This window comes from Taudactylus pleione, unplaced genomic scaffold, assembly GCF_031769625.1.
Source record: "Taudactylus pleione unplaced genomic scaffold, aTauple2 ptg000507l, whole genome shotgun sequence".
NCBI classification, from domain to species: Eukaryota; Metazoa; Chordata; class Amphibia; order Anura; family Myobatrachidae; genus Taudactylus; species Taudactylus pleione.
In genome coordinates this window covers 1,316,609-1,331,949 of record NW_028284909.1, presented here as the reverse complement: position 1 = coordinate 1,331,949, position 15,341 = coordinate 1,316,609, and the positions used below count along the sequence as shown (strand labels likewise).

The 15,341-nt window shown below is 42.6% G+C and overlaps 1 protein-coding gene across 12 annotated transcripts in view; it reads left to right on the top strand.

The window, feature by feature from the left end:
• LOC148501669 (G protein-coupled receptor 4-like) overlaps positions 1-15,341 on the top strand; it is an 84,105-nt gene that overhangs the window by 48,208 nt on the left and 20,556 nt on the right. For 5 of the 12 annotated variants that reach the window (XM_088450128.1, XM_088450124.1, XM_088450126.1 and 2 more), the window contains one exon: positions 4,896-5,028. The exons of 3 other annotated variants lie outside the window; for them this stretch is intronic. In XM_088450128.1, coding sequence (XP_088306254.1) covers positions 4,896-5,028 — 133 coding nt within the window. Of the gene's footprint in view, positions 1-2,075; positions 2,131-4,895; positions 5,029-10,489; positions 10,575-15,341 lie in introns of those variants that run through there. 4 more of the 12 variants (XM_088450130.1, XM_088450129.1, XM_088450131.1 and 1 more) reach the window with 3 other exon arrangements.

The following is a 15,341-nucleotide window of genomic DNA, read 5'->3' as shown; positions in this document are numbered from 1 at the left end:
GTGTATATATGTCTCTTAACTGTGTGTATGTATCTGTGTGTATGTATGTGTCTTTGTAACTGTATGTATCTATCTGTGCATGTATCTGTGTGTATATATGTGTATATACAGTATGTACGTATCTGTGTGTGTGTGTATATATTAGGGATGTGCAGGCTCGGATAGGTTCGAGTTTGCACGTGGAGTTCGGATTTTTCCCTCCAAAAAAACGGAACTCAGAAAGAGGCAAAACGTCATCTTACATGGACGAACATCATCATTCCTGGACTTTTGTCCAGGAATGATGATGTTCGTCCATGTAAGATGACGTTTTGCCTCGTTCTGAGTTCCGTTTTTTTGGAGGGAAAAATCCGAACTCCACGTGCAAACTCGAACCTATCCGAGCCTGCACATCCCTAATATATATATATATGTATGTATATATATATATATATATATGTGTCTCTGTAACTGTATGTATGTGTTTGACTGTGTATATATGTCTGTGTATGTGTTTATATTAAGTGTGTTTGTGTGTGACTGTGTGTATGTCTGTATAAGTGTGTGTATGTATGTCTGTGACTATGTGTGTCTGACTATATTTATGAGTGTGTGTGTGTGTGTATGTGATTATATGTGGACTGTGTGTGTATTCATCTATGACTAGGTGTGTATTAGTGTGTGACTGTATGTATGTGTGTATTAGTGTGTGATTGTATGTGTGCATTAGTGTGTGACAGTGAATAAATGTGTATATGTATGTGTGTAACTGTATGTGACTGTGTGTATTAATTTGTGACTAGGTGTGTGTTACTGTAGGTGTGTATTAGTGTATTACTGTATGTATGTGTGTATTAGTGTGTGACAGTGAATAAATGTGTATATGTGACTGTGTGTATTAATTTGTGACTAGGTGTGTATTAGTGTGTTACTGTATGAATGTGTGTATTAGTGTGTGAATGTGAATAAGTGTCTGTGTGTAACTGTATGTATGTGACTGTGTGCTACTGTATATGTGTGCAGTGGCGTAACTACTGTAGGTGTGTATTAGTGTATTACTGTATGTATGTGTGTCTTAGTGTGTGACAGTGAATAAATGTGTATGTGACTGTGTGTGTATTAATTTGTGACTAGGTGTGTGTTAGTGTGTTACTGTATGAATGTGTGTGAATGTGAATAAGTGTCTGTATGTGTGTAACTGTATGTATGTGTGTAACTGTATGTATGTGTGCTACTGTATATGTGTGCTACTGTATGTGTGCTACTGTATATGTGTGCAGTGGCGTAACTACTGTAGGTGCAGTAACTGCGGATGCTATGGGGCCCGGACCGACCCGGATGTTATGGGGGCGGACCGACCCGGGGCGCGGCCCTCCATCTGCATCTACGGTGCCAGGCCTCAGTCTGCGCCACCCGCCCGGGCCACTTGATTGCATGTGCCCCCCAGACTAAAAGTTGCCAGCCAGCCCCTGATGGTAATGTAATATACAGCAGCAGGAGTACTTTCCCATCTGCACAATATAAGCTGCTTTTTCTCATTTGCTAACCAAATTGTGACTGAACGTTACCATTAACTTACATACTAATTGGCAGTGAATGGTTACCTATACTAACAACTATTAATACATATCTGCTGACTACTACTAAACTTCTACTTCATACTGCGCTACCATAACCTGACCGAATTGATGCCTATAGATCTATGAAAAAGTGGTCGGCATATCCCAATTGTTTATGATATATATTGGTATTTTTTATATGTCTGTCCGTTATATATTTTTAAATAGGTAAGCTGGATCCGTGCTTTAATTTGTGGCAATTAGCCTTATTAATCATTCCACCTGTATTACAATGATTGGATTGATATAATGTATATTCGATTGTTTTATATGGAATAAATCTATTTTTTAAACCAGCAGCCAATTACCAGCGCTCCCATTATTTTTATATTTAGTAGTACTGTATTATTTTTGGTAACTTCCCAGATTTGCCTGTGTGGGGGCAGCTCTAGTGGCAGGTTGTATTAATCAGAACCACAAATTGTTGATTAGATATTGATTAGCGCCCACTTTATTATCTCTCTCTTTCTTTATTAGGTAAGGTGAGATGCCTGCACAGTAACAGGGGAGGCAGAGACTCCACTCATTATCTGTAAGTTGCTTTTCCCAGACTGCCTGCCCATCCCCATTCTGTGATCTGGAATAACTGACTTTAGGAAGCATAGGATGACCTGAGTCATGGCTCCTGCTGTGGTGACTGACTGACTGACTGACTGACTGACTGACTGACTGACTGACTGACTGACTGACTGACTGACTGCTCCTGCAACTGCAGTACACAAAGGGGGAGAGAGATTTGTGCCACTACAACTACTACTCTACTCACCGCTACTACTATGTATGAACACCGCTACTACTATGTATGAACGCCGCTACTACTATGTATGAACACCGCTACTACTCCTCCTTTCACTATGGGGCCCATTTATTAATAGTCACATTTGCAATGCAATCTGGATGTGATATTAGCATCCAAAATCTCATTGCAAGAGGTGTTAATTCGTTTCGCACATGCAGGGACCTGGGCACTGAAAGGAGCCCATCCCTGAGATGTGCTCAGAATGAAGAAACCGCATCAGTGGTCTCTTCACTCCTGCGCTAGACCCTTGCGCCTACACTGTTTACACATTTTACGAAGTATAGCCCATTTTCAGATGGCATTAGCTGCGGGGCCAAACGCACATTCTCGGAGCTCCATATATCTGACGGCATTGTATCCTCCCAAAGAAACCAATGAGCCTTGGGCACCCAGGACCCTGTCACTGGTTCACCAGGTGTACTTGGACCACTTTTGGTAGGTACTAACCACTACATACCGGGAACACCCAACAAGACTTGCTGTTTTTTAAGATGCTCTAACCCAGTCGTCTACCAATCGCAACATAGCCCTTGTCAAAGTTGCTCAGATCCTTCCCCATTTTTCCTGCGTCTAACACTTGCTGCCTAATATACCCCACCCCTTGGCAGGTGCCCATGTAGAGATAATGAACAATGTTCACTTCACCTGTCAGTGGTTCTAATGTTATGGCTGTTCGGTGTATAGTAGTTGGGCGATATAGTGTAGGAGTGGTGACGTATAATAGAAGTGCTGATATATAGTGTAGTAGTGGAGAGCCCGTGTTTGACTTGCCCCCCGCCCCCCTCGTTGCTTCTCTTAAACGCACAAAATAACACTGCGTACAAATACTCATTACGATCGTCATCAGTAAATCATCGTGATGCATTTGCGGTGCGACAGACTCATGTGGAGTACAAAAAAAACGGTCAACTGCGCAAGCATCAGCATAGTGTTCCCAAACAGCTGGCAGCCATTAATGCATGTTCATTCCTCTCCCCCACCATTCACTCATCACTTCTACCTCAGAGATTTTACTCTGTACAGAAAGCCTCCAAAGTCCTTCAGTGCAGACTAAAGCAAGAAAGAAAACTGTAGCCATGGGGGTTTCTGTCACAAAAGTCCGAATACACAATGATATAATTGCAGGCAGTCCCAGACAATGGAGCGATCAGGGAGGTGGAGAGGTGTCAGAGTGCCACAATGACCATGAAACATCAGCTTGTCAGGAGAACAATATGGAGGGGGGACCCCACATCTTCTGATCTTTCCCAGCTACACTGCAGATAATTCCATTTTACACTGAAACCAGCTGTGTTCTTCACACAATTAACTTGATTGGTTTAGAGACTGGCAATAAAAAACTTAATGATAAGCCGTACATTTTCTATAATACATAGAATACTGAATAGGGTTAAATAGGGCATCAAATTATAACTTGCCTCTGGGCGTCTGGGATGAACTGACCCCACTGCATACAAACATGGTAATAGGATTATGGGCTGCTTCTATTTTAACCAAAACCACAAGTTTAATACTGACTATATCAAACTGGAGTATTGACAATATCCATACTTACCTACCCTCCTGATTTGGTCGGGAGCCTCCCGAAAATCGGGTGCCGCTCCCGGCCCCCCGGAAAGGTAGGTAAGTCTCCCGGTCCCCGGCGATCCATCTGGCTCCCCCCGCGAATACAGTATTATCCCCGGCAGCGGGGGGCCCGATGACGCGATTGGTGTCATCATGGCCCTGCCTCCTGCTTCACACTGCCATTTATCTTGGCATTGTGAAGAGGAAGCGGGGCCGCGATGACGCGATCGTGTTGTCACGTCCATGCCCCGCCCCCATTGACAAGTCAAGGTATGGGTCACGCCCCCATTTGATGGGACACGCCCCCCTACTGAGGATGCCCGACAGCTCCCTCCCGGAACGAGGGTACTACAAGTCGGCAACTCTGACAATATCATGCCTCACAAATACCTTTTGGTATGGCTAGTGTCATACTATTTCTTATCAGAATATTTTTATTGTTTCTAAGGGGTATATTTACTAAAGTGAGAGTTTTTAGAAGTGGAGATGTTGTTCATAGCAACCAATCAGATTCTAGCTATTATCTTCTAGAAGGTGATGGCAACCAATTAGATTCTACTTAACATTTAACACTCACCTTCTAGGAGATAATAGCTAGAATCTGATTGGTTGCTATGGGCAACATCTCCACTTCTAAAAACTCTCACTTTAGTAAATATACCCCTTAGTGTGCAATAATAGATATGTAGTCTCCCCTCGTCCATCTTGCTTCTAGAATCACTAGATTGCAAGCTCTTGGTGACACTGTATTAATTTAACTCTTCCTGATATGCAAACCTGTAATAAGCTCTGTATAAATGTACATAATGGATGTTATTGTAGCAGCCATGTTAGAACCACATCTCGCCTTTCAGCGAGCGGCCCAATAGTTTATCGCTACTTTCAGGCTGTGTTTTCTCTCTGTCACTAACAGCGTGATGTGTTTATTATAGATATCTGTATTTACATTGTGCAAAGCTGTGTACACGGTTTACCCCGATGTAAGAAGCTATGGAAACACTTTATCCGTATGGCATGTCGCTGTGTGAGAAATCTCAGCATTTGCTCGTACAGTCTGCACTCCAGGTACCTGGCTGGTGGCTGTGTCTGATCTATGTGCGTGTGTACTGATAAGCCTCCTGACCAAGATTGCAGATCAGACCTTTGCCTGGGCTGGCGGAAAAGCTGCCCAGCTGATGTATAGGATCTGCCAGCGTATACCAGAAAAAACAAGGGAGAACCTCCCTACAGTAGGTGCTAAGTAACTCGGACAGAGCAAACAGCAGCTGTTGAATAAAATACACTACATAAAAACCTCATATATAATAAAATATTAAGAAAATAACAGCCTTAATGGTCTACTTACTCTCAATGGCTGACATAAAATTTTATGGACTATATGGACAAACCCATGCACCACAACCTTCAATAATGTTTTATTAGAATAGTAGTTACCTGACTTGAATATATTTATCAGCTGGCTGATTCTAAAATTCTGTTTATTCGTCATTAGAGTTCAAAGATAAAAAACAAATCATTATCCACATCCGTATAATCGATCTGAGGTAAAAGCATGAAAAAGCTGCTGGGTTAGTTGATAAACCCCCTGTCCTTACTTAGATCTGTCTATCCATAACTAAGTCATGTCTTTGCATCCGTAGTGATGAATCTAGAGCAGGAGAAATAATACATGGTGATCAGCGTTATTCCCTCGCTTTTACAAGAGCCGCCATATTGATGTGTTGCTGTTGTACATTACATAATGATGTTGTCCGGGATAGTAATAGCAGAAAGTGTCACACTATTCAATGCATTAAACCCTCACGTCTCTGCTTTCTGAACATACATAGATGATAAAATAAATGATCCAGTATATCCCTAATAATATCAAGACAGGGCCGTATATATCCAGTACTCAAAGTGGTGTCCGTTTGCTTAATTTATCAGAGGTCAATCCTTATGAATGCACTAATAAGCCCCCGATTTTCTTGGCTACTATTAACATTTATTTATATACCGCCAGCATAATCTGTTGGCGCTAACCAAAATGGTTATGTTGGACACTGCTTAGGTAAATCCGTGTATTGGCAACTACTGAGGTTTTTTTTTTTTTATGTAGGTTTGTTTTTTGTTTTTTACACAACCTCTGAAATGTAAAATGTATTTGTTTGATTGTCTGTCCGGTTATGCATTTGGACACCCTTGCACCGATTGGGATAAAACCAACGTGAGATTGTCCAGTTCGATCCTGGCCAGATTATAGTGGGGTTAGGGTCCCGGTCGGACCTCTCACTGGTGTACGCTGGGCAGAACTTTCACCCAGGGAGCCTGTTCTGGGCCTTCCACTGGGTGGATTTGGACGACATCATATAATAACACTTAATAACTTGGAAGATTTGAACCCAGGCAACGCCGGTTACTTCAGCTATAGAAAGTAATGCAGTGATACAAAGATAAATATGTATCCAGACAAGAAAAAAATCCGTCATATACTAGACTTATATGTCAGATGAACGATTTTACCAACGATTTGAATGATTGAACGATTTTAGACTGTATTAAAATGAATGGCATTGTCCAAATCTGACTGCAAACACATCAGCTGTCATCTCACATGTCAGGTTTTCTTCCAGATATGAACGATCGAACGATTTTAAAAATCATTATCGTTCAGATCTGATAAAATCTGACCGTGTGTGTGCACCATTAACTGAGTTGAGTTAAGATGCGCAGACCCTGGCCCAGCCAGAGGACCGTATTCAGTTGTTGTTGATTATTTATTCTTATTATTACATTGAAGTGGAGAGCGAAGACATCCGTCTGGCTTGTACAGAATAAAGAAGCGGGTAAAAGTAAAGAGGTGTAAAGTTGTGAGGTAATTGTGAATGAGCTAACTGCCCACACAGCCCAAGTCTGTATTGTATTGTACAGCGCTGTGGAATATGTTGGTGCTGTATAAATAAAAGGACAGCAATAATAATGATAGTTCTCTGTGGGGGGCTGCAATGTGCAGCCACTTCCTGCATTGTGCTAATATGGCAGATGTTTGCGAAGGGGTAATGTGTTAACTAGCTGCAGTAATCATATATGTGGGACAAAGGCTAGCAATCAACGTCTGTCTCCACAGGCCTACATTGTTTGGTCAGGAAGGACCTGATATACATGACCAGTCGCTGCTTCTACCTCAATAAGTATAGAACAAATTAGCAGAGTTGCCTACTTTTGTAAATCTCTTCCCAGGAGAAGCCCGGGTAAGAGAAGCAGGAGGGGGACGATGGGGGTGGGGCCTGACGATTCGCGTCATTAAGCCCTGCCCCCTCGTAGTAAAATTGCCGAGATTGGCTAGAATTTGCATAGGGGGCGGGGCCAAATGATGTGATCCATGAAGAATCACGTTTTAAGCCCCGCCCCCTACACGGAGACCCACGATCGCCGCTGGTATTCTCATTCTGCCCACTTCACTAGGAAGTGGGCAGAATGCGGGAGAAATGCCTACCCTTCCGGGGTGCGGGGGGTTACCCGAAAAATTGGGAGCCTCCCGCGGAAACCGGGAGGGTAGGCATGTATGACATTAGTTATCCTGGCCGTGACTCCTAGGAAAGCATGCTGGTGGCGTTGGCATGTGAGTTTAGCACAAGAAATGTGTGAGGTGGCGATGCATTACATGCTTATACAGGCTTATACAGAAGAAATCAAAGGTGTGTGTATATGGAAGCATTACATCTATAGTGTTATAGATATAACGTTATGGATAACTAGCTGTTGCTTCGCCCATGATGAAATCGCTTCTGCCAACTTTTTATAAAAAATTTGAGGTGTTTTAGTTGTATTGTTTTGCATAGGGGCCATATTGAGGGAGGGGCTCACGAGATCGTCGCCACTATACAGACTGGTGGCAGCAGCGCCTTCACCCACCACTCATACCAATGTCACTGTGTGCCCTGTGCAGAGACTGCTATGTAGCCTGTCCTATTCACCCACCACTCACACCAATGTCACTGTGTGCCCTGTGCACAGACTGCTATGTAGCCTGTCCTATTCACCCACCACTCACACCAATGTCACTGTGTGCCCTGTGCACAGACTGCTATGTAGCCTGTCCTATTCACCCACCACTCAGACCAATGTCACTGTGTGCCCTGTGCACAGACTGCTATGTAGTCTGTCCTATTAACCTACCACTCACACCAATGTCACTGTGTGCCCTGTGCACAGACTGCTATGTAGCCTGTCCTATTAACCTACCACTCACACCAATGTCACTGTGTGCCCTGTGCACAGACTATGTACCCTCTCCTATTCACCCACCACTCACACCTGTCACTGTGTGCCCTGTGCACAGACTGCTATGTAGTCTATCCTATTCACCCACCACTCACACCTGTGTCACTGTGTGCCCTGTGCACAGACTGCTATGTAGTCTATCCTATTCACCCACCACTCACACCAATGTCACTGTGTGCCCTGGCACAGACTATGTAGCCTATTCTATTCACCCACCACTCACACCAATGTCACTGTGTGCCCTGTGCACAGACTATGTAGCCTATCCTATTCATCCACCACTCACACCAATGTCACTGTGTGCCCTGTGCACAGACTATGTAGTCTATCCTATTCAAGTGAACGCAGGCCCAAAGCACTTTCCCTGCACCCGTTACTGCCCGCGCGCATTGTGCCACACCTATCTCTTGCATTGATGATGTCAATAAGTTTTGTTATTGCTCTGCTTTATTTCTTGGGGTTCCACTACAAATTGGTGCAGTTTTCATTAAAATCGGTTCAGTAGTTTTTGCACCAACTTGGAACAAACAAACAGACACAACGTTCTTATAATATTAGTATAGATGACTGAAATGTTCATGAAAAGCTACAGGGCAGGGCGAAAGAAGAAGAATAATATTATCATTATGATGATGATACTTTGTTGTTTTATATAAGGTATTTCAAAATTCCTCAACACCTGGCAGTGGTGAAGGTGGAGCTATTGGGTAAAACTCCAAGGGGAGATTCAGTTCCGAGCGTTGTGATGTGCTTCTGTGTATACTCCTCTGAAATTAGGCAAAAGTTTTCCCGGCCCCCCGGGAATGTGGACACGTGGCCTATTCAAACCATTTGCTATGGATTTCATAAGTTGATATATATTTATTTATCTTCGTTTAAGTGTCTTCTCATTATTCCGAGTCTCTAGTTTGAATCACTGTTGTGTACGACGAGGGGGACAGGAAGTGGGCTGGAATGGGCGTGCATGCGCAGGAAGTGGGCGTGTAGTCATAGCACAAGTACAGTAAGTGCATGACGTGTAGGCTGAAAGTATGACTAAAATGGCTGTCTCAAAGTCTTAAAACAGCCTCCTGGAGGGGTCTGACCTGCGTGTGCTCTGACCATGGTGTAAGTGTAAAGTTAATAATAATTGGTTAAAAGTGTGAAAAACACGCCCATTTAATCCGAAACATGCAAAGTGCAGGAGCAGTGCCCAAAAGGTCACAGCAAGGAACCCTCGTTTTACAAAAATAAAGAATAATTCATGTGCAACTGAGGGAGGGGAAAGCCTGCACTTATATTTATAATATATTTGTGTCTGCTTCAGGGTGCAATTGAGATGCTCCAAGCCACTTAGGTACTTATTTATTTCAGCTGCAGAGCGTTTTTTTTAATGAGCGCAGTGAACGAATGCTGGAAGCGCCACAGTCAGCGTTTAAAAGTATCTTCAATTAAAGCGCTATGTTTTTACTCCTAGGAACAAATACCCTGCGCTAGGAGCGATTAGGCGCTGCTCTTGGAGTAGTGAGTGAGAACCACCTGCGCCTTACCGTCCCTTACTCAGCAAATGTACAGAATGGACAATGGGCCTGATTCAGCAAGGATCGCAGTTGCTAATACGCGCTCGATCGGCCAATCGTTTCGTACTGTGTATGCATCGCAGTGCGCGTGCTAGCTATTGCGATAGGGACTGCGATCGCAGAGGCTATGCAGACCCATAGCAGAGTGATTGACAGGAAGTGCCGTTTGTGGGTGGTGACGGGTGGGTGCCAGAGTGTTGCAGGGGCGTGCATAAATTATACGCTGCGTGGCCATATGCAGCCATAGCACTGATAGTGTGCGTGGATGTTGGCAATTTCTGAGTAAGGTCAGGGCTTGTGCATATGGGTCCGATGTTACTCTGTTACCGATTTGTTTCGCTATATCGCTAAGTATTACGGATGTGAAATGAAGAAAAAGTGGGCGTCCTCATGTTAGGCTGCGGTCGCAATGCATTCGCATATCACCGCTGATATTAGCAACTGTGTCGCGTGCGCATTAGCAGAATAGCGATCCTTGCTGAATCAGGCCCAATGTCCTCTAAGTTTGTAGCATTTATTAACAAAAAATAAAAAACACTATTAATCAATAGAATATATTTTCCATGGCAGGAAGTGTGGAGTGAGAAAAGTCAAATAATTGTCTGCCAGCCCCTGGGAGGGAGGGGATATTAGGATGTGATAGGGCAGACCTTGCACATCCCTAGTATCACTCCTGCCCCCTTTGGTTATTTGTGTCAGGCTGGGATGAGTCAGACACGTATAAGAGCAGAGCTGGGAACTGTAACTTCTGAGTTATCTGAGCTATTGGAAGCAGCCTGCAAAGACCAGGTAAGTAAGTGTGTGTGTCACTATGGTTTAACCATAGATTGCTAAAATGAGTGTTTGTGTATTCTAGAGTGTGTTGGTGGTCGTTATATTTGTGGCAAACTTTCAATATATTGTAGCAAGCAAGATGATTAGTTGTATCCAAGCTCACTTACCTAATGCAGTAAATGGGACACTATACTTTCTCTAGCAACGCAATAAGGGGCACATTTTTTAATTATCGGGACTTGGTACAGATGACCATAATTTCTTATCGCTGCTTATCACGGCAGTAAGAAATGAAGTAACGCAGGGATGTGTGCATAGTCACAGCTAGGGACAGGAGCCGTCCCTGTGATGTGTAAAAGTAAAGTGATCACTAATGGTCGGTTATCAGACTGCACATGTGCCAGAGGCCATTGCTGGGGAGAGTTCCCATGGATCCCTCTCCTGGAATATTTTGCAACCTGTAGCCCATAGGCTACAATGTCTAATGCTATCTGAAGACGGCACTGGCTACAGAGGCCAAGCTTCAATATCTGCTGCCTCCAGATACAGATGTTTTCAGGAGATGTCTAGTATATTTTTCTTCTAGAAATCCGCTCAGAACTCTGTTATTACTGGTATATTCTAGTACTTTAGAGTCACTCTGCGGAACTTGTATGGCTGACAATATGGGCACAGGATTTTATACTTAATATAGGCAACCAGCCACGTGTCTAGGGAAGCCTATATGTAGTTTTGCATTAATATATTTACTGATTTCCCACCATAATATTATCCTATATTATTTTTATCCATCCGTTCATCAGATGTGTTTTTATTATATATATATATATAATTTATTTTTCGGCCAGCATATTGTGTTGGTTGTGCTTTACAATTCTAAACAAACTTTATTAAAATGAAACTGGGTATTATCAGATGGACAAGGCGAGTAAGCTTACAATTTATGGGAGTATATGCTACTTTAGCTGGGAACACACTGACAGATATATATATCTGGTGCCCGTCGGCCAGTGTGTAGCAGCGATATTTCTGTGAACGACGTCGTTCAGACATATTGCGTCGGCTGTGCTGCACAACCGATGGCAGATATATCTGTACATCAGGCAGTGTGTACGACCCCCCACTTACATTCAGCAGAGGACGCGGGGAGGGGGGGGGATATGCCCCCCGGCCAGCGGGACCTGCGGCCAGCAGCAGATGATGGTTGTTCAGTGTGTATGGCCACCTATCATCTGCAGATATATCTGTGCAGTGTGTACCCACCTTTAGGGTACATAAACTCCCAATCATACTTGCCTACTTTTGAAAGAGCATTTCAGGGAGATTGTGAAAGCAACACGTATGAGCGGGGCGGTAAAGTGGGCGTGTGCTGCTACATATGAGAGGCGTGTCATAATACAGACTTACATGTAAATGAGCCCCAAAGCAGTTAATAAGATCTACTTGTTGGGGAAAACACACTGATAGGGATCATTGTGCCCTATAACCAATGCAGGGTAATGATACTTATGATCCATTTTGAATTTATATATCTTTTTTTTTTTTAATAAATATATATATATATATATATATATATAACAGCTTCATAATGGGGGTAAGGTGCAATCAGGAAAATTGCTAGACTCTTCAGGGAGTCAGGGAGACTGCTACTATTTCAGGTAGTCTCCCTGACCATCAGGGAGAGTTGACAAGTATGCTCCCAATGCCTTCAGTAATTTCCAATCCATGACTTCATTTGTTGTCATTAAACCCACGCACTTCAGACACAGAACTATAAGTACTGCGGTGTATGTGCTGTGTTTGAAGTCCCCACCTATTGTACATGAAAGCCACTGCACAGATTCCAGGTACAGACAGATATTTGGTGTTTTGTTTTCTTCTGGCAGAGACTTAAAAGAGTTTAGAACTTAAGAGTTAATGTCTGGGCTGTGGTTAGAATTGGGGAAGTGGTAGGGAAGCCTATTACAGCAATTTAGACAGACCTTCAGTTTAAAGCAATTTAAAGAGACAGGGGTCTATTCAGCAAAAATTACGATGTTACCCAGAATATTATTGGGCAACATCGTCACAGTTTTTTATGAATTTTTAAAATTTATGGCTGCTATTCAGCATTATTTTATGCAGGGACAGCGGTTGCGGTAACACGCTGTCCCTGCGATGTTACAGAAGGTATTGTTATCGGTTTCCGAAAACAATACCTGCTGTTTCTGCTTCTGTGCATGCTCAGTCATGAGCTTCCGAACAGTCTCCGTCCCTGCTTTGAGGTGACCACAGATGGGTAAGTGCAAATACAGCCTGTCCAAAGTGATTGGCATGTGTATACAGGCTTTATATTAGTCTGTATACATGTATATTTATGTGCTTTTATATTTAACATTTATATATAAATGTTAAATATAATCGCACATAAATATATATACATGTACACAGGCTAATATAAAGCCTGTATACACATGTCAATTACTTTCTACAGGTTTAACATGCTCTAATTTGTCTTAACCTGTCCACGGTCACCAGAAAGCAGGCACGGAGACTGGGCGGTGTTACACGATGCTGCAGGGACTTATGGGAAAATTTCCCTCTGTCCCTGCAGTTTTCGGGATATTTAAGTATTATCTTCATATAACGCCATTCTGAGATGGCGTTATATAAAGTAAATATTTTTCGAGTGATTTAACACTTTTTGCTTTGCTGAACAACAAAAAGTGTTAAAGCACTGTAGAGATCAATGGCTGATCCCTACAGTGCGGTACTCTGCAAGCAGGGAATTAATGGAGAAGATCATTGCGTTATCTTCTCCATTATCCCATTGCTGAATAGGGGATTTACATATAAAATACGGAAATCATAGTTTCCGCATTTTTTATGCAAAAAAATTATTGCTGAATAGACCCCACAGTCTCAAATTCCATAGTGACAAATGGACATGTACAGTATAATCTATGCTGCATTTCAGTGGAATATAGATGCATTGTCCATTCACAAAATGATAAGTTACTTACTAGCCACTGATTGCCAGTATAAGGAAACTCTACTACATGCACATAGTTACATTATAATTTTACTTCGGAAATTATCCTCGGACGCACGGTCCTCCTGCATCTGAAATTGTTCCTGTTCATAAGTTATTGCTCAGGCAAGCATGTGTTACTTTGTGATAATTTGGCTAATGGGATTACTGTACAGATTTATATTGTTCTAGCTCTGCATAGTTTGGTAGACTAAAGCCTCTATAATGTAAAGTACATATGTACTGCGTATACCCATGTTCATACTGCACCCAAATTATCTTACTCGGGGTTGGACTGGCCCACAGGGGTACAGGGGAATCCCCCGGTGGGCCCCACTGCCTGTGGGCCCACCCCCTCCTCTAGTGATTAGGTTCAAGACTGCACTTGAACTATACATTATACATATGTTGCATTATTCTGTACAGGACTATGGTATATTTTCTACAATGCATTCCAGTTATTAATCTGATACATTATCATGCATGCACTAGCAGAATAAATATACAATTTTAAGGAGCCCAGTCCATGCACTGTCTAATGGTTAGCCAAGCCTCTGTGGAGGCTGGCCACACCCTGCTTTAGAGGCTGGTCTCACCCCTAAATATGGGCCCCTATCACTTGATTCTCCCGGTGGGCCCTTCATGTCCCAGTCCGACACTGATCTTGCTTAGCAAGCTATAACTTTTATTCATATTACTCGGGTATAACACACATTTAATCCTCTAATTTATTAGAGCTTATTTAATAACTGGCTACAAAGAGCAGGGTAGACTGTAGTTATACAAACCTATAGTAATAAAATAAATATCTGACAGCACAACATGGCTAAAAGCTGATTTGATCGGGAATATGTAGCAGATCACCGTTGTGATCAGGGTCTTGGGTGAAGAATTTGCACCCTCCCCCCCGGTTCCATTCTTCGGTGATGGTAGAATGGGGTTTTGTACTTGGCTGAACACTCATTATTGCAATGACAAGTGACACTTTTAGCCCCTTTGTGGTGAAATCTTCTGTGTTTTTTATTCCCTCTGCCCCCATCACCACACATGTTGCACCACACAGCTAGCTCCTTGTTGAAAGGTTCCAGACACTATATAAGGAACTTTAAACATCTGTGTTTTGCACAGCTAACCATCTGAGCTAGAAATAATTATATAGTGTCAGCATATTCTATGGCACTTTTGGGAAATATTAAGTAAAATAAGTATTGAACCTTTTTTTTATTGAGTTATTCTGCTTTCCTTTAGTGATCAAACACAGAACTTAACTTGCTACCCACTTTTATCCATATTCACCCACAAAGCTGTATCTAAGGGGTATATGTATCAGGCTGAATTTTACATAAAATTATGCAGAAACTGCAGTTTCTGTATAATTTTATGTATCGATCCTATGTACTAATGGCACAATGAAGGAGATTTCAACTAAATCTTCGACAAAGTCCTATTTAGCACTTCAGATTGCAGTCCCCATTATTATCAATCGAGACTACGATCTGACTCTCTATGTACTAAACTCCAAAAAGCAAAGTTTAGCACCGGTAGTTTACACCATCTTTAGATGGTGTAAACTACGGTTTGTCTATATGGGGTCTCCAGGGGACAGAGAGAGACAGAGGTTTCGATCTTGCCCCCGGAAGCTGACGCTGTGCACATGTGCAGTGTTAGCTTTCCCCAGGGAAGTCTTACCGCAACCGTTGTCCCTCGAGTTCCCGGTTCTACGTTAGTGGGATATTTTTATTAAAAATGAAAATATCCCTGTCGAACTGGAC